Source organism: Sarcophilus harrisii, chromosome 2 (genome assembly GCF_902635505.1).
Source record: "Sarcophilus harrisii chromosome 2, mSarHar1.11, whole genome shotgun sequence".
Taxonomy (NCBI): domain Eukaryota; kingdom Metazoa; phylum Chordata; class Mammalia; order Dasyuromorphia; family Dasyuridae; genus Sarcophilus; species Sarcophilus harrisii.
The window spans coordinates 481054112-481077224 of NC_045427.1; the positions used below are offsets into that span (position 1 = coordinate 481054112).

At 40.6% G+C, this 23113-nt stretch overlaps 2 protein-coding genes across 10 annotated transcripts; one reads left to right on the plus strand and one right to left on the minus strand.

The window, feature by feature from the left end:
• Positions 1-375: 375 nt before the first annotated feature.
• NTMT1 (N-terminal Xaa-Pro-Lys N-methyltransferase 1) lies at positions 376-10964 on the plus strand. Of its 9 annotated transcripts, none has more exons than XM_031954797.1 (5): positions 376-581; positions 1948-2095; positions 7094-7313; positions 8637-8889; positions 9831-10964. In XM_031954797.1, exons 3-5 carry the CDS (start codon positions 7152-7154, stop codon positions 10085-10087), a joined length of 672 nt encoding a protein of 223 aa, XP_031810657.1. In that variant the 5' UTR covers positions 376-581; positions 1948-2095; positions 7094-7151; the 3' UTR covers positions 10088-10964. The 9 variants fall into 9 exon arrangements, with proteins under 9 accessions (XP_031810657.1, XP_012409413.1, XP_031810659.1 ...); XM_012553959.3 differs by lacking the exon at positions 1948-2095 and adding an exon at positions 1135-1208 and having other exon boundaries at positions 376-541; XM_031954799.1 differs by having other exon boundaries at positions 376-541.
• A 1471-nt stretch (positions 10965-12435) lies between these two features.
• On the minus strand, positions 12436-19941 carry ASB6 (ankyrin repeat and SOCS box containing 6). Its single transcript, XM_003757398.4, has 7 exons — positions 19872-19941; positions 17365-17545; positions 15875-16056; positions 14678-14784; positions 14332-14440; positions 13479-13565; positions 12436-13297 (listed from the first exon to the last, which is right to left on the minus strand). Exons 2-7 carry the CDS (start codon positions 17514-17516, stop codon positions 12630-12632), a joined length of 1305 nt encoding a protein of 434 aa, XP_003757446.1. The 5' UTR covers positions 17517-17545; positions 19872-19941; the 3' UTR covers positions 12436-12629.
• Positions 19942-23113: the final 3172 nt, after the last annotated feature.

Sequence of the window (23113 nt, forward strand, 5' to 3'; positions counted from 1 at the left end):
TCTCTTCACATTTCGCGTTCGGTTATTACACCTGCAGATACCACCCGGGCTGCAGCCGTTTGTAAGTTGCACCAGAGCAGGAGGCGCTTTTCCCAAGAACGCGCACCCGTTTTGTGTACGCAAGGTGCAATCACTAGGACATGTGGCCTCCCCACTCTGGATTGCTTTTTTCGACCCTTCCTCCTTCCCCAGAGCCTAAGACGTGGCAAAAACCGTCCCAACTTCCAGCACACAGTAAGTAGGAAGGTTCTGCCAGCTCAAGCACACGAGGGTTTCGCTGGAAGGCGGGGTCAACCTAGTAGGTGGTGCCACGGAACGCTCCCCGACCAGCGAGAGGGCGGAGCCAACGCCATCATTCACGCCCCCTCGTTCCCCGCGGAAGGAAGTGACGTAGATAGGACAAAGGGAACGCACGCTGGCTCCGCACCGTCGCTAAACCGGAGTCTCGGTGTTGAGGCTGAGGTTTCCTGGGCTGCTGCTGCCTTTGTCACCCCCCCACATACACCCGGTTCTAGGTGACCCACTGCCCTCTGTCCCGAGGGTGAGTAGCGTGGGGAAAACCCTTGTGAGGACGGCGACAGGTGAGGGGGTGGTGGGAAAAATATTTCTTCCCAACGGCCTCAGCTTCACTAACCCCTCCCCCCGGCGCGCGAGCCCCCGCCTGACCACGTGACCCTCTGACCCTCGTGCCAGCCCCCTGCCCTCCTTCGGGGAACGAGCGTCTACTTGACCCAGCTTCTTTGCGAACCACCTGGGCCCAGCGCCCCATGAGCTGTGCGTGCCGCAGAGACGCCCCTCTCTTAAACTTCTCCCCCAACCCTTGCCTCTCTCCCTTTAGCATTAGCACCTCCAGGCTTCGGCCTCTTCCCCGCTACCTGGGATCGGGCAGTGACGGGAAGTTTCTTGGCCCGTCCACCCCTAAAGGTACAAATTGTCTTTCAGCCTTGTCCCACCTCCTGGGGTGGGAGCCAGTACTAGGCCCGAGGCGCTTGCTGCTGAGAGTTTGCAGGCCTGGGGATGTGAATTCTGGGTTGGAATTAGGGGAGGAATAAGAAAGCGTTACCTAGGATCCTGTTAGTTTCTTGGAGAAGCGGTTACATAAAGTAACCTAAAGAGATCGTTGTGACTCCCCAGCTGCTGCCTCCCTACAAAGAAATGGGATTTGCCTGAGCGCTGCTACTGCTATAAACAGTGATCTTTGTCAAAAGGTGGGGTATAGCTGTTCCTTTGGATTTGTTAAATCTTTGTACCCTAGAGACAAACCTCGGGTTACTGTTCTGGCTTAATGCAGGGGTCATTTCAAAGGCATTTACAGCTTGTGCGTTGGTGGAAAGAGAACTAGCTAGGTAGCATTTTAATGTTCACAGAAATTCTATCCTTTAGATAACCTTGTGCTGCAGATAAATTGCCCTTATTTTGCAGAAAAAAATATAGGGGGAAGAGCATTGGATTTGAAGTCAGAAGACCTGGGTTTGAATCCCATCTTTTCCTTGCCACTATATGATCTTGGACAAGGCCCTTAAAGACCTCACTGGATCTTAGGATCTGTCCATGGATCAGAAATAAGATTTGAACTCAGGTTTTCTTTAAATGGAATCTCCTTTCCTCTATACAAACTATTTTCATCATCTTGCTAATTTACCCTGGGACTCCAGTAGGTAATGTTCTTCTCTGTCTATATAAAATGGCTTTTGGGCAACGGATTGTGCTAAGCACTGAGAATGCAAAGAAAGGCAAGCCACTCCCCATCCTCAAGAAACTTGAAATCTAATGGAGAGAGACAACTTTGTACAATCCAATTATATCAAGATAAATTGGAAGTAATCAGCAAATAGAATGTCCCTTCTTTGCTCTAAATCTATGAACCTATATTTAACTGATCTTTAAACTTTAAGGAGGATGTTCCTGTAATTGGGTTTTGTTTTGTTTTGTTTTTCTTTTTTAAAGCACTGTGTACTCTATCCTATCTCAAGCAGAATGCTTCTTTATCTTTCAAACCTCAACCAAGTGAAGTAGCCCCTCAGATGCCAATTAGGTAAAATATCAACTGGGCCATTGTTAGCTGCTGGTGAATGGAAACTCTTTAGGGAATGAGGTAACATTATTTTAGATATTGTCTGGTTATTATTTTCTTAGCTCCCCCATCATATATATTTGGACTTTGAAAAAAGTCTAATATTCTTTTAGCTATTCTGAACAGAATGCCTCTTTGCCTTTTTGAGGATATGCTTGTGAGTGGGAGGGACACTAACAGAGGATTACAGATGGATATATTTATATCCAAGATCCAGCACAGTCTGTTACTCAGGACAGTCACATAACAGCCTCTCTTCCAGTTTTATACCCTCAGTTGTTAGTTTGAGCATTTTTTCCTCCCCCTTCCTGCTTGACAGCTGGAATTTTGAGTTAGAACTTAACTATTCCATTGCCCTTCCTCTCCCCTCAACACTGGTTGTATATTCTGTATTCTACATAATTGATCCAAATTCAATTGTACACTTAACCTCAGGGATAGCATTTACATCCTACTTCATATTCTTCACCTAGTTGATGTGCAGAACAAAAAAAACATTAACATTACTTTTCTGAACTTGTTTCCAAGTCATTTTATAAGTTTATATCCCTAGTAAAGAAAGAAACCAGTTCTGGTTCCTTGCCCTTTGTCTACTTCACTTTGTCTACAACACCCCACCCCCACCCCCCATTTACTTAATTGAGTTTCTAGGAGCAGAAAGCTCAAGTCTGGGTTAAACAATTTTTGATCCTGTGCTGACTGCAATTTGATTTTTAAAAATTATATTATGATAAGCAACTATGATAGACTCGGCTCTTCTCAGTAAAACAATGATCCAGGACAACTCCAAAAGACGTATGATGGAAAATGCTGTCCACATCCAAAGAAAGAAGTGATGGAGTCTGAATGCAAATTGAAACATTCTTTTTTCACTTTTTTTTCATGGCTTTTTTCTTTTAATGTGTTTCTTTATAACCTAAGAGGAAATGTGTTTTATTTGATTGCATATATGTAACCTATATCATATTTACTATTTTAGGAGAGGCAGGGAAAGGCAAAATTTTATTTAAAAATGAATATTAAAATTGTCTTTACATGTAATTGGGGGAAAACCTATTTTTTGGGAAAAAAATAAACATACTTGTGAAACATTGAAAGATATAAAAGGAGTAACAAATTAATATATATGAGACACGGTGGAGGTAGATTTAGATAGGTAGGTAGTACTTAGAAGCACATGAAGGTGAGGGAAGAATCAAAGATTCTTATGGAGTTTTGAGGTTTGGTAACAAACATTGGGAAATCAGAAGGAGTTGGGGGGAAATAAGGTAGGTTTAGGGTATATTGAGTTGGAGTGCTACCTAGAGATAAAGCGTTGGAATGTCATCATTGAATCTCTGGGTCTAAATGAAGTCACCATTGTAGAGGGCTGAAACTATTGAATTCAATGCACTGAGGTCAGGACTGCTAAGCCCTTGAGGCTAACTACTGATTGGACAATATTCTATGGGCATATGCTTGGAAAATGGTCCTTTCCACTATCCGTACTGGCTCAATGATTGGTATATAGAGGATTGTAGGAGGGACTAGGGGGTGGAGTAAAGCTAACCAGGGACACACTCTCGGCAGTAGATGAGGAGGAAGATGGTAGCGGAGATTCTGCTTCCATCCTGTTCAAGCCTGGGTCTAAAACCGAGAATAAAGATTAAGGACTTGTGCTTATCCTGACTCTCGTTGATTCTGGGGTGTCCTGGGTGCTAGCGCAGTCGTTACACACCACGAAGAAAAGAATAGCAATAGAAGGGATAAGACATGGCTTTGCTACTGCCCTCCTTTGGGTCTGCCCTCCAGGGTACTCTGTCTTATATCTTTCCCCTTACCTCTCTCCCATGTCACATGATGTATGTCTTCTCTCAGACCCCACTTCTCTTTTAAGGTGCTAAATAAATCCTTTTTGGAATTTAGCCTGACAGCTAAAGGCATGCCCTAACCTCATGGGGTGTTCCTTTCTCCCAGTAAATGGCAGGTTCCACTAGGGAACTTGCCCATTCCATAAAACCCCTTTCTATGCTCTCCCAACTCTTTCATATTTACCATTCCTGGTGTCTCATTATATCTCTTCATGGGGCCGCGAGGTGGCCCTGAAGTCAGGAGGACCTGAGTTCAAATGTGGTCATAGACACTTAATACTTCCTAGATGTGTGACCTGGGCAAGTCAATCCCCAATTGCTTCAGCCTCCACCCCCCCCCTCCCCCAAAAAAGGGAGGTTATATCTCTTCATTTTTGTCTCCTAAATAAACTTACCTTTTACTCAAAAAATACCTGATAAAACTAGGACAATATTTCATTGTGGAAGGAAGAATTGAAGTTGTTTCCGTAACAAGGGTAGGAAACTGAAGTTTCAGTAAAATTCAAGCATCTATTTAATTAGTTCTATGTTTAAGACCTGCACAGCTTCAAGGATACAAAGAGAATATAAAAGATCTTAACATGTGCACAGGTATCTAAAATTTGAGGACTTGTGACACATTTGTAATTAGGGGGATCTGGAAAAGCTTTCCTGTTGTAGCCCTTTTAGGAGAAGCTAAAGATTCTAGGAAATGAAGAGAGAGAAAAAATATTCCATCCTTGTAAAACTGCAACAACTCTGAAGTAGGAAGTTGAATGTGGAGTTCAGAAATTAGTTAATAGGCTAGTTTGGATAAAATAGGGGGAATAATGTAGAATAAGTCGGGAAACAGCTTGACCCCAGACTGAAGTGCTCAGATGCCTATCTTGTATTTTATCCTAAAGGCAGTAAGGAGCTACTCAGGATTGGCAAATACAATTGACAAGGTCAGACTTAAGCTTTAGGAAGATGGTTTTGACAGTTGAATAGATGATGAATTGAAGAGGGGACACTAGAAGCAAGGAGATCATTTACCAGTTGAAGTAACAAGTGAATCTGTTATCTCAGAGTGAATAGTTGAAGACAACTCTGAGGTTGCAGACTACTTAAAGTATGATAGTGATCTCTACTTTGATTTCCCACTTATATCACCCCTTCTCTCCATCCAGTCAGTTGCCAACCTCTTCAACTTTTCTTATGTCCACAGCTACTTTAGTCTGATCCTTTTCACATTTCACCTAGACTTTTACAATAACTTAAGTAATCTTATATCCAATCTTTCTCTGTCTAATAGAGATTTCACAAAATTCTTAGGTTAATATTCCTTCCAGTGGCTTCTTTCCTATTACTTTTTAGGGTAAAATTTTAAAACTTCTTTTGGAATTAAAAGTCAAAATTCAGCACCAACCTTCTATTCCAGATTGATTAACTCTGCACATTCTGTGCTGTAGACAAACTGGCTTTCTTTCCGTTCTTTGTAAATAGTAAATTTTATCTCTCACTTACAGGCCTTGTATAGGTTTTTACCTATGCCGAGAATGTTCTCCCTGTTTACACTTCAGACTCTTGATATCCCTGCCTCCCTTCAGCTCCCATATCAAATACAATTCAGCTTCAGGAAATCTTTCCTAAATTTGTTTAGTAATTAGTACCTCCATCTAGTATATGCTTTATATTTATATAATCTGTGAACATGTTTATCTCCACATTGGAACATAAACACGAGTTTTGTCTCACTTTTTTGTATTTGTATCCACCAGCACAGCATAATATTTCTTATATTGTAGGTATTGAATAAAATGCTTGTTCATTAAGGGTGGTAAGAGGGGAAAAAAAACTCTTGTTTTGGATTTGTTGAGTTGATTTGTTAAGATATTCAGGTAGAAATGTACAAGAGGTAGTTGTAACTAGAGCTTAATTAGGAAAGAGATGGGGCTGGATTTACATAATTTTTTTGCCAACTGCATAAAAATTATTGGGATCTGTGAGAACTGATGAGATCACTGAGAAAGAAATCTGCCTGCTCCTGAGAAATGTGCTTCTCTGAGTAATGTCCACTGAGCCTAAGGCCTTCAGTTTTGGCAGAACCAAGCACAACTAGTAGAACATGATATACTAGTACTATTAGTAATAAAAAAAAAAATTACTAAAAAAAAAATAAAAGTAAAAAAATTATTATTGACCAGTAAAGAGCTTTCAGCAACTTTTGTGGGGTTTTTTTTACCCTCAAAAAAAATATTTTGAAGATCTTACATTTGTGCCCAGGTTATTGTTCAATAAAATCTTTTTTAATGAGAAATTCCCTGGTTTACATTATTTAAGAATCTTTAAGGTACTTAGAATACTGTGCCATATTTAATATATGATTGTGGTCAAATGATTTATCCCTTGGGTGTCTGGAGTTCCTTATTTCAGTGTATCCTTTATGAGATTAAACAAAAGTATTTTACATGTATTTTAAAGTTGAATGAAGTAGGTTATTGAGCTCTAGAAGAATAAGAGGCAATTAAGTATGTTACCATGAAAGGTCCTCTGGAGTCAGAGGATTTTCTCTGAGATTTTGGCCTCTTAACTTCCCTGAGTCTTGATTTTCTCACCTGAAAAATGAATTTAGATGAGTTCTGAGGTTCTTTTCAGTTACACAGATTTATAATCCTAAAATCCCTTTTGGTCTGTAATCTTCATCACCTGTATGTGTGAAAGAGAAATATTGAATATGAGCCTTTTGTTTCCTTTTCTATCTCTTGTGGCCAGGGCATGAATATTTAAAATTTTCTAAAATCTAACTCTACGGAGCTATGATTGAGTTGAATTTGCCTTCATGTGTACCATAATTGATGTTTTTCTCCCTTAATGTTAGCTGCTAGGATATTATCTTTTTAAATTCCCTCTTCCAATCAAAAGTGTGGGATTTTTTTATATTTTTGTCTGATTCAGACATTTATCAGTAGAGAATTGATCTAAAAACTCACTGGGATGCTAAAAACTCACCTCTTCTTACTCTCTTAGTCAGATCCTGTTCTCCTATAAGTAGCTTTAAATAGGCATACAAATTGTTACAAAGGAATATTGTCCAGAGGATAGTGTGTACTTGCATTTTAAAGAGTAAACTATATGGTTTCAGAATAGAAATCTTGTGATGAATTGGTCTCTACTATTATTCTAAGTTGCTTTTTTCTTTTTTCTTGAGGAGAGGATCCATAGCTTATTGTGTTGGTATCCAGGAAACGGCCTGAGTTGGTTGCAACATGACAAGTGAGGTTGTGGAAGATGAGAGCCAATTCTACTTGAAGGCAGAGAAGTACTGGAAAGACGTCCCACCCACAGTGGACGGCATGCTTGGAGGGTATGGCCATATCTCCAACATCGACATCAACAGCTCCAAGAAGTTCCTGCAGAGGTTTTTGAGGGTAGGCAGGTCTGGGGTACTCTACAGGCAGGAGTGGGGTGGAAAGCATTGGCTGTCATGGTACGATGTGATTTAATGGGAATATTGTGAAGCAGCTGTTCACAAATGGTTGCAGCTCAAACCAGCTGGCAGTTTTTACATTCAGCACTTCAGAGTCTATTTCCTCTCAGCTACCCCCTTCCCCCCCCCCCAACAAAACCCAAAACATAACAATCGAAGCCTTCTATCTTGTCACTCTTGGTGACTATGAAGCCCATAGGATCCTTCCAAATCCATGGCAATATAAGGAGACTAAAATGATATATCCAGATTCAGTTCTGAGAAAAGCCATTCTCTACTTGTTCTTTGGCTTTAAACTCCATAATGTGACACAGTAACCACATTCATCCTTAATACTATGAGGTCTTTACAGTTACCCTTCTATATGGGGCCATGTAGCCACCCATTTTCCAATTTGTTTTATCTCTTTCTTTGGTAGGGTTATGGTAAACTCCATGCTCCTAGATGACCAATATGGGACACTTTTATTTGCCTCTTTATGAGATACTTTATTGGCAGTCTGCTGCCAGTGCCCCACACAGTCAAATGGTTGTAATAAAATTCTACATAATTATGACACAGAAATACTCACTAACTTTTAGCACATAGGTTCTTATGTATAATATCCATCATCTATTCCAGGGCTGCTTAAATTTTTACAGGACCCCATCTCAAATCTGAGCAGAGGTGTTTCTGGCTGCATTCATGCATTTGGAGTACAAAATGCACATGTTGTGTGTTCAGAACCCAAGGCTATACTGAAGTCATATGATATAACACAGCAAGCAATGTCAGAAACGCCTTAAGTGATGATTTTGAAATTTTTTTTTTTTTTGGTCATTCCATTCAAAAACCTTTTACCATTGCCAAATATTTTGCAACTCCCACATTCAGTTATGCATTGTGGGGTCGTGACCCACAGTTTTAGAAGCTTTGATCTATTCAACATAAAGTTCACTTAGAAAACCCACTTCTATATAACGACTCAGATGAAATACTTTGCATGTTGAAAACTTTACTCATGTTAATATGTTAATCTGCATAATAGCCCTGAGAAACATGTCTCATTTTACAAAGTGAAGCACCAAGAAAAGGTTAACACAAGGAATGGTAGAAGTATGAATAAATACTCTTAACCATCAGCCAAATGTTGGACTTGATAGCTTACTATTTTAGTTCTATGTTCTTCGTACCTAGCTTAGCAAAATCTCGTCCCTGTTTTGAAAGGATCCTCGAGGTCTTTGTTGCCCTTTCTTACTGATCATGTCCCCCATCTTTTTTTCAGGAAGGTCCAAATAAAACAGGAACTAACTGTGCTTTAGACTGTGGAGCTGGCATTGGTCGAATCACCAAAAGGCTGCTCTTGCCACTGTTCAAAGTAGTGGATATGGTTGATGTTACAGAGGATTTCCTGATTAAGGCCAAAACTTACCTGGGTGAGGAGGGGAGAAGGGTGAGGAACTATTTCTGTTGTGGCCTACAGGACTTCAGCCCAGAACCAAACTCCTATGATGTCATTTGGATCCAGTGGGTTATAGGTAAGGAATACCATCTTTAACTTTGATTTTTTTCACCTTGGGATGGGTTGGGGAGGAAATGCCATCAAGGCAGTTAATATTCCAGCTAGTTTGTAAGATATTCTTTGATCTCCTTTTCTGTTCACTCTGTGGTATCTCAGTACAGTACTGGAAATACTGGTTTCATCATCTAGCAATACTTCTGTCCCAGAGGAGATCTCTTGAAAATTCCCTTCAGTAAATAGTCACTTAGATATTTAACCTAATATAGTTCATTTGGGGACAATATTTTAACCTGTGACTTTTTTTTAAATGATCAAAAACAGATTTTGGCAGATAATAGTTTTAATAGTAAAATAATGTACCCTATATGAGGTAGACTAACCAAAGAGAATTTTTAAAGATCTAAACTTCCAATCCTGAGAGAGAGACAGTTTCTTCATTTCTCTGGGGCTATTCTATAGGCTTTTAAACACAACTTTGACAATCCTTTGTACCTCTTACCTCCAATTTATTTAACATATCATTTAACTCAAAATAGGAAGTCTGTGTACTGTCTTGGTAGCTCTGCTATGTAATTAGATGATTGCTATGCCAGTCTTCTGTGAGAATGGCCTTGCCATTAATAGTGCCCCTTTTTCTATTATAGAGCAATCTATCTTAATGGCAGGCCATTATCCCCTAACAGTAACAGAAGCAATTCCCCCAACTAGACTCAAGCCCCACAAGGAAGAATGATCCTATCCCCATGTCCACAGGAAATTATAGTATCCCCAACAGTAAAGTGAATAACTTTGGTTCTGTTGTACACATCCCTAAATCTCTCTCTCTTCGTAGTTGTCTCTCTTCTTGGTGATTGCACATAGATTGCCCTTAAGAGTGGAGGTCTGCTAGTGAGCTAGGACTCTGTAGAGAGCTGTACAGCAGCTTTCTCCATTCTCATTCCTGTCTGCCTCTTCCAGGTCACCTGACTGATCAGCACCTTGCTGAATTCCTACGAAGGTGCAAGGCGGGTTTGCGGCCCAATGGCATCATTGTCATCAAGGATAATATGGCTCAGGAAGGGGTGATCATGGATGATGTGGATAGCAGTGTGTGCCGGGACCAGGAGGTGGTACGCAGGATTGTCCGCCATGCAGGTCTTAACCTCCTGGCTGAAGAGAGGCAGGAGAACTTCCCGGATGAGATTTATCAAGTCTACAGTTTTGCCATGAGATGAGACAGTTTGGCATGAGAGACATAAGAAGGGACCAGTGTGGGGTTGGGGGAGGGGGGAATTGGAGCCAAATGACACCTGTTGGATCCAGCAGTGTTGTGTTATGGTTCAGGAGTATAGAAACAGCCCCATGGAGGCTGCTAAATACACCTGTATGTTTGCTGTCAATTTACTCTGTATAGATTGTATATTTAAAAGAAAAACCAGACACAGAAGGGAAAGTTCTGCTGGACAAGATAGAAGGTGAGTTGCAGGGCTTCCAAAGCACAAAGTGCCAGCCAACTTTTTTGTGTGTGTACAAAATAGGAAGAGTAGGCCTGAATCATAATTATCTCCTAACTTCCCCCTTCCTCCAAAAAAATTTTTTTCCTGTATGCCTATTTGGGGACTTATTTTTCTTCTTGGAACACAGTTATACATGATAAGTTCTGGGAAAAACACTGATCCTACCAGATGACTTTTTTTGTTTAAACCAAAGGTCTGGCTGCCTTAACAGGAAGTAAAATCACCTTTAACTTTGTATCTATGAACATTAAAAAAGAATCCATTGTTACTTAATTGGGAAGCAAATTGTTCTCGTCCTGTTGGGAGTAAATTAAGGCTTTTGTTTTCCTTTCACAGCCCTGGTTAGTCTAAGCCTCACTTTGGTAAGGGGATTTGGGATTTCAGGCTATTCTGTGTTGTGGGACTCTTGGATGTTTCACTAAGTATTTACTTGTCTCCCTCTCCTTAATGATTGTAACAATTAGGAAAAGGGTTAAAGCCCCTACGGTTGTTTGCAGATTGGAGCAAAGAAATGGTGCCTTGCTTTTGAATGTGGTTCTTCTTTGGCAAGCTGTTAGCAGTGTCATTTTCAGTCAGAAATAAAAGGTAAATTCAGTGTTAAAAGCTCAGTATAAGGCAAAATGAAAATGCTGTTTGTTGTTCCTCTTGAGCAGAACACTTTTTTTTGCTGATATCTAGCCTTAGGCTATTTGTGTCTTCAGAAACCTCACTTTATATATGGTCCAGTACTTTTTTCCACTGGCTACTATGTATCCTGGCAAAACTTTGCTATTCTTAACAGTGGAAGATAGAAAGTGTGACTCTAAAACTCTAAGAAAAAAACTTTTGTCAGTATTTAATTTTACAAAAGATCTCATTTAATTGCTTTAGCTTACTCCAAACATCAGTGCAGTTATAGTATAGTGTTATACATTTTCAAATGGCCAGCATGTCTTTAAAAAGTTTTGTGGTGAGGTTTTTATGGGGGGAGACAATAACTATGGGATTTGGCAGTGACATTTCACAGTCTGGACTTAAATTAAATGATGATCTCTCATTCGTGAAGCGCTCTCACAAAGACAAAAACTGACTTTGATAAAAGGCCACATACTTGAATATACTTGTAATTGCTTTTAAACACAAGTAGTATACATAGCAATTTATTTTCCAGTTGAAATAAGAGAGCTTGGAAGGTTTTGGCACTTTGACCATAACTTAAACACTGGGGTTTCCAGATATTATCAACATGTTAATAATGTTAGGCTCTTTGTACAGACTACCTACAGCCCCCTAATAAGGTGAGGTAGCTCAAACCAGCCCTATTTACACGCAATCTATTGTGACCTAACATCCCAGTCTCATAGATCTGTAGTGCTGTTACAAAGGTCTAAGTTTATCTTTCACTCATGGGAGAATAAGATTTATATAAATTTTCAGTAGCTTTTTCCCCCTGCCACCCAAAAGGCACTTTGGCAGGAGCTGCCAAGTAACAGCTAAGAGAACCTGTGATGAAAAATAGCAGACTTGCATGTCTGACTTCCTTTTTGCCCCTTCCCACATATCCCACTCTGAAACAAAACCAATTTTTGAGCCTTCAGCTACTGAAACTGGCTATTTTTTTAAAATCCCTTCAATTAGAGGGAATAATATTTCTTTCTTTACTAAGTGGTTTCTCCAACCCAGAAGAAGTAAATTCCCTACAGCTCCCAGAAGACTAAATGCTTGCTAAAAACCCAAGTTTCACAGAGCAGTAGTCTTTGCACCAACAAAGGCGATTTTTTGTTCCCTCTTAATATCTAGAGGTGAGCTTCAGTGGACAAACTGTTGCACAGCAAGTAAACTCCCACTTAAAACAAATGAAAATTTAGAGTATCAAAACTCCTCCTAGCCTATTCCCTTCAGGCAAGAGTTGGGATCCTTCACCCATAGGGCAAAGCCACCTTTTATAATGCATCTTATATTAAAAATGAGTGAAGCTTCTATTGTCAAAAACACCCCAGTCAGAAACCCTACGGAATACCCACCTATCTTTCTTAGCACCCAGCAAGAATCTAGGTCTTTCCCAAACCTCTTTTTTTAGATGGGAGAAAAAATGAGGAAAGGCTACCCCGAACCCAGGGACTTAGACTCAGTGCACAAATGGTCAAAACTCTCACATTAAAGCTTTACCAACCATTGTGCCTTTCAACCTGGGAAATCTCAGAGATCCAGGGGAAGGGGAGAGGAAGGACAAGACTTTGGGGGAGACGAATGAATGATGAAAGGGCGTGCTTAGGCCATATCAGACATCATCATCATTAGAACCATTGAGCTCAATGAGAAGATACCACTTTAGCCTGTCAGGAAGAGGTAGGGCTTTGACCTTGACATCCACAGGCCAAGGTCGAAGCTGTTGGCGAATGTACACACGGCACAGATGTTTAAGGGGTGGGGGGCAGTACTCTAGTTGCTTTAAGGAAGCAAAAAGGGCTTTGATCTTTTCTGCCAGACAGCCAGCAGGGTTGACCTCAAAGTTGCTAGGCAGCTGGATTCTCTGGGAACTAGCTACCATGAGCTCCAAGACAGTCTCCGCTTTCTGTAGAAGTTCAGAGTGGCTGTCATCTTCAGGGCAGCCTGGATGGGAACAAAGTCTCTCAAATATAATATGGAAGCCAGACCAGCAAGATGGGCCATGGAGGGAGCAATTGTAGGAGACTCCAGATTCCAGAAGGAAGCGCAGGAGTGGAAAGTGCAGCTTAAAGTTCTTGAGGCAGATATTGGTGAGAGATTCATGGGATGGGCATTCACTAGGGTCTGCTCCATGAGCAAGGAGTAACTGAGTAACCCGGAAGCAGAACCGGTTAATCATACGGGCCTCTTCTTTGTCACCTCCTACTGTTTCACCAAGTAGGAAGATAATGCATGTAAAAACCGTGTCACCATCTTTGGTAGTAGCCTTTACATTTGCTCCTGGAATATAAAAGGATCATGCTGCTAATAGGACAAGTATATAAATTTAAAAAGATCAATATATTCAGATAGTCATAGCAGATATAAACTTTAAATCAGAATGGTCAAATTGTGAATCCATCTGAAGAAACCAGTAAGGTTAGAAAGTGGGCTTCCATAACACCTAGCCCCAGTCACTCACCTCCTTCCAATAAGAGTCTGATGTTCTCGGTGTTATGGATTTGGACCCCGTCACTACTGGCTAGTGCATGAAGCAAAGCTGTCTTTCCTATAGAAGAAAAACACAGTAAATATATTTGACATGTAAAGGAGACTGGCTAACTAGAGGTAGTTTTATGTGCAAGAAGAGCTACTAATGAAAATACCCCACACATTCAGAGCTGCTGCTCTCCCAGATCCTCTCTAGTGCTGTTACATGGCATAAGGGAATAGTACTGAAAGAATTAATAATTTTACAAAACAAAGATATATTTCAAGAAAGGTATTTTTTGAGCTTAGGTCATGGAGTCTTAATCTGGTTTCTATAAGACCCTTTCTCAGAATGTTTTAAAATGTATCAAATACATTAGGATTACAAAGAAAACCCATTATACTGAAATTTATTTTAAAACAGCAGCCTAAGGTGTTCTCTAAACCTTGGGCTAGCCTAGTAGCCCACAAAAGATAAGCAAATCCCAAGGTACAACCCTGAATCCAGCTCTGGTGTCTGAAGCCCAAGGAAGGGCTGGAAGAGACATGGGGAAACAATTAAGTACAGCCGTTTCCTTTTTAGTATGCTTTGCCAGCTATGGGAAGATAAAGCTTTGTATGTTAGGAGTTCCTTTGAAAAGAATTACTTGACATTGAGGAAAAAATGGATGCTGAGTATCTTATTTAGGGCTAAATTAGGACAGATAACCAGAATAGAACCATGGGCCTGTGCTTTTATCAATAAACCACCACCCACTACAGAGTTCCGTTTTTTTGTGTGGGGGTGGGGGGGTGGGAGGGACAGATTTATATTCATAGTCATGAATCCTTCAAGAGCTACCAACCATGCTTGTCAGCTGCATTAACATCAGCCCCAAGGTCCAGGAGTCGTTGCAAGCAGGGTAGTCGCTCAGGTTCCTCACTGGCCAAGTCCAGGGGGCTGCTCTCATGGATCTGAGCAAGAACAATACAAGTGGGGCGGTTAGCCAAAACCTACCAATGATACCTGGGATGGGGCAAGGGAATTTGGGAGGGGTATGGAGTTAGGACTATAAAGAATCAATCTAGGTGATGTTCCTGGTGATGGGACATGAAAAAACTTTGGAGAAATGCCATGCTCACTGGCTATAATCTATAAAGATAGTTGCCAACTACCAAGCTTTTTCACCCTTTATCCCTGAACCAGCATACCCGATCTCTCCTGTTAATGTCAGCCCCATGATGCACCAACAGCTCTACCATGTCAGGTTGGTTGCGGAGGACAGCAATGTGTAGAGCAGTGTAGTAAGTGACAGGATCTAAAGACAAAGAGGCTATGAGATTTCAATGTCCAAAGCAACATACACACGCTATCCTACATCTGGTTCCAGAGCCTGGCTTTGGTCTCAAATAGAACATAGGTTCTACAACTGTATTGCCAGCCACAGCAAGGGCAAAAGATATAAGATGGAACAACAACAAATTTGAGATTCTATAGACTTCTTTCCATCAGTCCTACGGTAATTAGGTAGGAGCTTTCCTCCCCTAAACAGTTCCCCTCCCACTAAGTAGTTCAAACTCAAGGCAAATCTTCCTCTGCAAAGCTTTCACAAACCACAAGTTCTAGACTAGCAATACTAACCCACCAGTCCTGAGGACAAGCATAGCATGCTCTACTCAAACCCACTATCTGTAATTAAAGCAGCTACAAATCGCCAATGACACAACTGTGTTAAAATGCTTTGTCCAGCTATACATTACCCATGACTGCCCAAGTCCCAGGCCCTACCTACCCCGTGTAATCCAAGGACCACATTCTCCTTTGCATGGAGCAGTCTGGTTCTGTGGCCATTTACACGACAGGAAACTAACGCCTTCGTGCCATGATTTATGCCCAAAGCAGCTTATCTGCTCTCCTCTCCACACGGTATTAACAAATAAACTGCAAGACAGCTCAGAGAAAAGCAGCAAGAAATTATCTTCCCTTAGCCCTGGGCTCAGTGCCAGCAGGCGCATTTTCATTAACGTTAATGGGAGAGGCGACATAATTGGGGACTTGGGGAAAGGCTACTAAATCAATCACACAGGAGGAGCTGAAGCAAGAACAGGCTTCAGCTAGAATAGAGATGGCAAGAGAACCATTTAAAAGGCAAAAAGAGGATGAGGCACTCAGCCAAGTCATCTTCTCCCCCTCATTAGGCATTTGCCCACAAGTTGAAAGTGAATGTGGCTGTTCTCAGAGCTTAAACAATAAAAATTAAAATGACACCTGAGGAATCAAAGGACCAGAAAAAAGCCTGGTCTTTCCACCAAGGTATCATTGCACTCTTAAGCTGCCTGCTCAGCCCCTACCAGGGCTGTCATTTTAGATGACAACCATTTTAGATGGAACACCACTAAATAACTGACCTTCAAAGTTGAGGTTGGCTCCATTCTGCAACAGAGTGTCAGCCGCATGTGTCAGCCCAAGCTCTGCCATCTTCAGCAAGGAATAGCTCACACCTTCCTGGTAAAAGGGGGAATGTGCCTCCCTCTCCAACAGCTCATTGAGAACAAGGACCCGACTTCCATCATCAGCCAGGTAAGTTGGGCTGAGATATAGGGAAGGAAACCAGATAGTTAGAAGGGAAACATAAGACATCTGATTTGAATGAACAGTACCTTCCTGATGACCTGTTTTATGTTAAAAAATCATTTCAATATTACTAAATACTTAAATAAATTATCAGTAATATACTAATTACAAAATAAAACTTTAATATTAAAATTGCCCATTTGAGCATTAGCTCAGCTCTGAAAGAAAATTTTCTCTGATAATTTTTTATACAATGCTATTTATCTGCTGAATGAGACCTCATGCTAATGATGAATACTAGTGATTTGCAAAGTCCTAGGTTCCTGTCACTAACTTCTCTAGTTGCTTCCTCTGGTTACTATCTGACAGGATGTTTTCATTGTGAAGCTGTCACTTAGGACTGGTTTAGTTATTTGGTCATCAATATCAAGGAGCTTGGGACATTAAATTTAAAAAATCCTACAAGTACCAAGAACTTTTATCTTCTTTAGTCATTGCTCCCAATAATTCAAGAATGACAAAAAGTCAATCAGGAGTCTAACAGATATTACTGTCCTAAATTTATAAACTGCTTCCTCAACAGACTCCCTTTATATGGCTGTCAGAGATTAAAACACAAATCTAAATCATGGAATTAAGAGCTGGAAGGGATCTTTTGAGATCATCTAACCTCTCATAACAATATATAGGTTTTTTCCCTGACAGATACTTTTTAGCTAAAAATGACTTTTTCAAAGATAAGGAGACTTTCCCAAAGGGATTTATGTATTCCCAATGGCCAAAACTCTAAATGCTGAGATAATACTAATGGTTAAAGGAACACAACCTTAATATTTTGTTTGAGACAATACAGGAATATAGTTTTGTGTCAATAAACCTAATATATGAAAATGTAGGTTGCCACAGAAATAATATTAGAGGAGTGACTCTTCCTCTTCCAAATGAATTTACCATAGTATTCTATAAGGGTTTGCTCCTCTGATGCAATTTAAAAAGACTTGATGACCAGATCACACAACTTTAGAAACATACTTGAATATGAAGTACTTGATACAAAGGCGGTATATTTCCATTCATCTCTATTACAAATGGAGAATACAGAGAAGAAGTGGGGCAAGAATGTGTGTTTCTCTAAAACCACAGAGTCAGTTAAAAATTCAAAGCAATGATTCCCTGAATGCATTATCCTGACTCCCGATTCCCAGCTTCCTAAAGACTGGCACTGCTCCAGTTTCAGAATCCATTGTCAGAATGGACACTTGCCATAACTATTAAATAGCCTTTACCGCTTTAGACAAACCATATAGGAAAGAAATTTAATTACCTCTCCAAACTGTCTTGTCTGTCAGGATCTTGTATCCCCAGAGATCCCAAAATTGTATCTACCAAAGGCTGGTACTCAAAAATGATCCTCCGGAAGCCATGTAGAAAGGGCATTGTGGTAGCTTCTTCAGTTTCCAAAGGAGACTCTTGCATCAGTTGCAAGAGTTAAGGGCTGGTTTCCTCTGAAATCAAGAGATTGATCTGGGTTCATTCCCTCAGTGGAGGCTTTGATCACTGTTATCTCACTTCAAAAAATGAGATGTGCGTGACAAAAACCAGAGAACCAAAGACTTAATATTAAGAGTTGAACATTATAGTCCAATATCTACTGCTAAAGAAACTAAAACACAGAGAAGGAACTCATACTTGGCAGAACAGAATGACAGAGCCAAGTCTTGAGTTCTAGTCCAGAAAGTAATTTCCACTACCATCAGAATGCCTCTTAAACTCACCCAAATGAAAATACTCCATCCGTTGGCCTGTAAGAAGTTTCTACAGCTAAGTATCACTATCACCATTTTATAGATAGGGTCAAGGAAGGGGTTATCAGCAAGACAAGTTGTCAGGGGCTACTACAACATTAGAACTACTGCTACTCTGATCAAGATGATGATCCAAGAAAATTCCAAAGGATCCGTGATGAAAAATGTTATCCACCTTCAGAGAACTGATGAACTCTGAATACTAAACTGAAACATACTTTTAAAAAAAAAACCTTTATTTTACGTTTTCGTTTGCAAAATAGCTAGTAATGGAACTATTTTTGCATGCATGATTTCACCTGTATAATTGATATCAAACTGCCTGCCTTCTCAAAGGGGGAAGAAGGAATTAAACATCAAAATTTGTAAAAAAAAAAAAATTTTATTCATAATTGAGAACTATTTCATCAAATAATAAAAAGAATTTTTTAAAAAGAACTACTGCTATAAGGTCCCTGAGAACAGAAATGATGCTTTAATTCATCTTTGTCTCTTCAGTCATACAGCAGATATTTAATAAATGTTTGCTGGATTAATACAGGAGTCTGATCTTCTCAGAATTGAAAAGGACTTCAAAAATTATCAAATCCAACCCATTTGTGAATGGGAATTCCCAAAAAGAAGTCATCTAATCTCCTTTTGATATTCCTCAGTGATTTACTGAGACAGTCCCTAAACATTTATGGACAGTTCTTGACAATTGGCAAGTTTTCCTTATATTATACTGAAAGTGGCCTCACTGTAACTTAAACTCCATTGGTTCTCAGGTTTGCCTTCTAGAGCTCCCATGTGGAACAGATCTAATCCCTCTTTTGCATAAATACATTATCTTTCCTTTAGTACCTTAAGTCATACTTAGTGATTCTCTACTGTTGTTATACTTCCTTCATCAAACGTCTCCTCTATAATTTCTGCATATATTAATGCATTTTTGATACCTTTCTCTGAGCTCCATGACAGCAAGGACTACGTTACCTCACCGGCCTTTCTTCCCATTGTGGGACACAATGCTCTACACATGCATCAGAAATATGTCAAATTAACATGAAGCATATACATAAGTTGTACGGAATTGAGATCCCCAAGTTCCAAAGAGCCCGAGTTCAATTCAGTTTAATGACATTTTCTAAGCATGTACTTGAAAGCAAAGAGGAGAAATTATTTGCTTCAGTCATCAGGTAGATACATGGCAAAGCTCAGGAGGTAGTATAAGTTAAAGACATGACAAAGTACTTTGGGTTGAGGGTTGGAGTATTATTATTATTTGTAATAATTCATGCCATTGTATTTTAAAGTTGTGAAACACTTTCCCTGTAATCTTGGAAATGAAGTGAATTGTCTGTGAGACTGCACAGCTAGAAAACAGCCGCACCCGAACAAGGTCTTCCAATCTACTCAGTGATAGGGGAGAAAAAGACAGCTCCCTATCTGACAATTACTTGTGACCTAGGCAAAGCCATTTTACTTCTCCAGCCTCAGTTTCCTCGGCTACAAAATGGGCAGAATAATTAAGCCCAAGACCCTTTTTAAAAATCTCTAAATTCCTGCAGGTTCGTTATCTTAATTATTACGCGGGGAGGGAGGCTTCCTGGAGAAGGAGCAGGGAAGCGGCCTTTAAGGGCGGAGAGAATAGGGTTTAGCGCCGAAGAGAGCTGGGTGCAATGATGGAAGTTCCAGAGAAGATACCGGCCGGATGTCAAGGACTTCCTGAGGAGTCAAACTGTCTGTGCAGAGAATGAGCCCCCAGACTAAGTGAGAGAGCCCAGTCAGGGGCTGAACGACCACCTCTCGGGGATGCTGTGCACGGGCTGGACTTCGGGCCTCGGGGATCGCGTCTAAAGGAGATGCCGGCAGCCCTGTCAGCCCAGAACCCGCGCGGGAGCGGCGTTTCCGGCCCGGCCCAGTCGGCTCGGACTCCAGCCCTGCCTTCCGCCAGCCTCCCTCCCGAGCCTCCGGCCCAGGCAACCAGCCCGCCTCCCTGCCGCCCCGGCTGCCCCCACAACTTTAGCCGCCAGGCCCCGCTCACCCTCATCGATCCCGCGTCCGAAGCTGTAGAACCCGGCACCGGAAGTGACGATGGCTGTCGCGAGGAAAAGAACGGAAGCGGCGGAGGAGTACTAGAGAGGGGGCTCCCTATTTCCCGCGCCCCCTGGAGGGCAGGAGGTACGGGGCAGCGCGGCGGAATAGAAAGAATAGAAAAATAGAAGCCACAGAGTTAGAGTTTTAAAAAAGGAAAAAAAAAAAAAAAAAAGACTTTCCACATGTACCATGGACCTTTTAAGTAAGATATAAAATAGAATGTAATCGGGACAAAGGAAAAATCCAAAGTTCTCCGGCAAAGTTTGAGGAGGAAGCAATCATTGTTAGCTAGAAGAGTCAGGGAAGTCTTCATGACAATACCTAAGGTGAAACAAGAATAAAGGGAAACTTTCTCTTTTTCCAACAATTTAATTTTTTAAATTAACATTTATTTTCTCTTCCTCCCACAAACTTCAATTGGAAACAAAAGAAAGACATATATGCATAATCATCATTACGCACCCTTTCCCTCTTCCCTTCACCTCTCTTTGTCTTCCCTGATTAAATTTCACTGCCAGCTCTTTGAGGGCAGGAACGATTTTTCTTTTTCTTATTTGTATTGCTGTGCCACAGTTCCCTTTTAGTGTCCTGACCTAGTTTCCCCATTGTCCTGTTTAGTTACTCTGCCTCAGACTAGCCTTCCCCTCTTAATGTTTGATGAGATAAAGGTTTTAGACATCACTAGCATATCAGTAACCTCTCCAGTACCTCCCTCCATTGTGTCATCCTAGGTGCCTCCCCCCCTTAGGTCATCCCCATCCAGGTACCTCCCCCATTATGTCATTGTTCTTGTTATCCCATAAAAAAATCTTGCTGTCCCAATACTCAGCACTGGATTCTTTGAAACGATAGTCTCGCTCAGCCCTGGGACCAACCATGGATCCATTTGGTGCCAGTTCTTCTTTCCATTCAATAAATTATTAAATTGTCCTCTAATCTGTCTTGCTCAATTTCTCTGGCATTACGGTGTCCCTAGTGCTTAGCACAGAATATAGTTGCCGTTTAAACTTCATTCTCAGAAAGGACAGTGCCATTAAGGAAGTAACGCCATGACATGAACGTGAATTGTAGGCACCTGATGAAGGCTTATTGAATTGAATCAAGCAAAAATAAATTCTACGCTGGCTATGTCCAAAAATGGATGTCTAGTTCTGGCAATAGGTGGGTGACATTCTCCATCATCAGTCCTCTCATACTTTGGCGTTTCTCAGCTGTCTGTCTTTACAATGTTGGTTGTTAATGTATAAGTTATTTTCCCGGCATCATTTCAAACAAATCTTCCCAGGTTTCCCTGTAACTATCTTTTTCACCATTTCTAATAGCCCAGTAGTATTTTTTTTATATTCATATATCAAAATTTATCCGACCATTTCCCAGTTAATGAGCACCCTCTTTCCAATTCATTTACTACTGCAAAAAGGGTTGCTAAAGGAAAAGGGATGGGATGTCTTTAGTGATATATAGAGTGGGTGAAAGGAATACTGTGAAAATGAAGTTAAAAAAGTATATTTAGGACTAGATTGTGGAAGACCTTAAATGTCAAGCTAAGGAGTTTATATTTTCATCCCAAGGGCAAAAGGAAGCCAATCAAGGTTTTTGAAAGGAATTTAACATGAACTGTGTATTCAGATTATTCAGGTAGGTTTGTAAAGGACAAATGGCAAATCAGAGACTGAAAAACGATCTATTTAAGATATATATATTATTGAACAGGCCAGGAGTGAAGAAAAAAGGAGGACAGTTACAAGGAGGGTATTGTCTATAGCCCTGGGAGATATGAAGAATAGATATGAGGGAGGAGGAAGAGGGAAGAGTCAAAAATAATTCCAAGATTTTTGAGCCTGTATAATTAGGCAGCATTGTCATCAGAATCTGGAGGAGACATTGGCAGGAGGGGCGGATTTAAAGTAGAACATGATGATGGGTTTGATTTGGAATGTGCAGCCTTCGCAGTACCCAAGGGCAATCTAGGTAGGGGTGTGTAAACAGTAGGTCAAAGTGCAAAATTAAAGAAAAGGAGAAATATGTTTTGTTCTGAGGTCCCATTTAACTCTGCAATTGATTTCAGAGAGTTCCCTGGCCCTTCAGCCTATCAGATTCTCAGCGATCAAGACACTTGGTCCAAGGATGTGGAAAGGGGAATAAGAACATTCATTGTTTATGAATGGTCATGGTAACTGGGATGGGGTCGTGGACAGGATAAGGGCCTGAAAAGACCCTGAGCTCTCTTCCTCCAATTTTTCTAATTTTTACACAGTTAGAGGATGTGGAATCACTTGGGGATGTTTAGAAAAACTCTCATCAAACTAGAGAGGATGTATTATCAATAACCACAAGGAGGCGACATGGTTTCAAAATTGTAGCCCCAGGGCTCAAGAGCTCAACTATTCAGAAAATATCGATAAAGCTCTTAGTGTGTATAAGGCCCCGTGATTGGCAGGGATGGCCATGGATAGGTGCAAAAATGAAAAAAAACATTCTCCCTGCCTTCCTTCAACAAGATAGAATCAAACTTCTGCACAGATGATCAGAATACAAAAGATAATTTAAAAATTCAAAGAGGGTGGGATCCTTTCTAATTGAGAGAATCAAAGACACCAGTAGATAGCATTTTGGGTCTGGAAAAGATATCAATAAGAGATTACAGGGAGGCCTTCTAAGCTGAGAAGTAGCTGAATGCATGCATATGGCAGAAAACAGGATAAGGCTAGACCAACCACTAATTCGTTTATGACTGGAACAAAGAGTAAATAAAGAAAGGTAGAGTAAAATACACTTGGAAAGAAACTGGCAAGTAGTCAGAGCCCTGTTCTGTTGCTTTGTGGTGGTGGTAGTGTAACTCTAGGTTCTTCAAAGTCTTGCTAACTGGGCATAAAGCTTAGCAGGTTCCACCATTGTTGGAATCATGTTAATATTTCATTTAAAAAGTGATTTACATACTTTATGTATGTTAGGGTGGTGTTTGACTTTGTTAATCTATCAAGTCCTCATGCACTTAAAGTAAGTAACAGGGTGCTTTATCAGGGGAGAACACCTCCACTGAATCAATCAAGAAAGGTGAATACATGTGAATAAAGTCTGGATATATCTATTAAATCAGCCAATCAAGGTCATGTCATCTAGATGTGACAGGAAGTCTGTTCTGAATAGTTGATGAACTCTGTCACATGCTGTGAGGTTTATATAAAA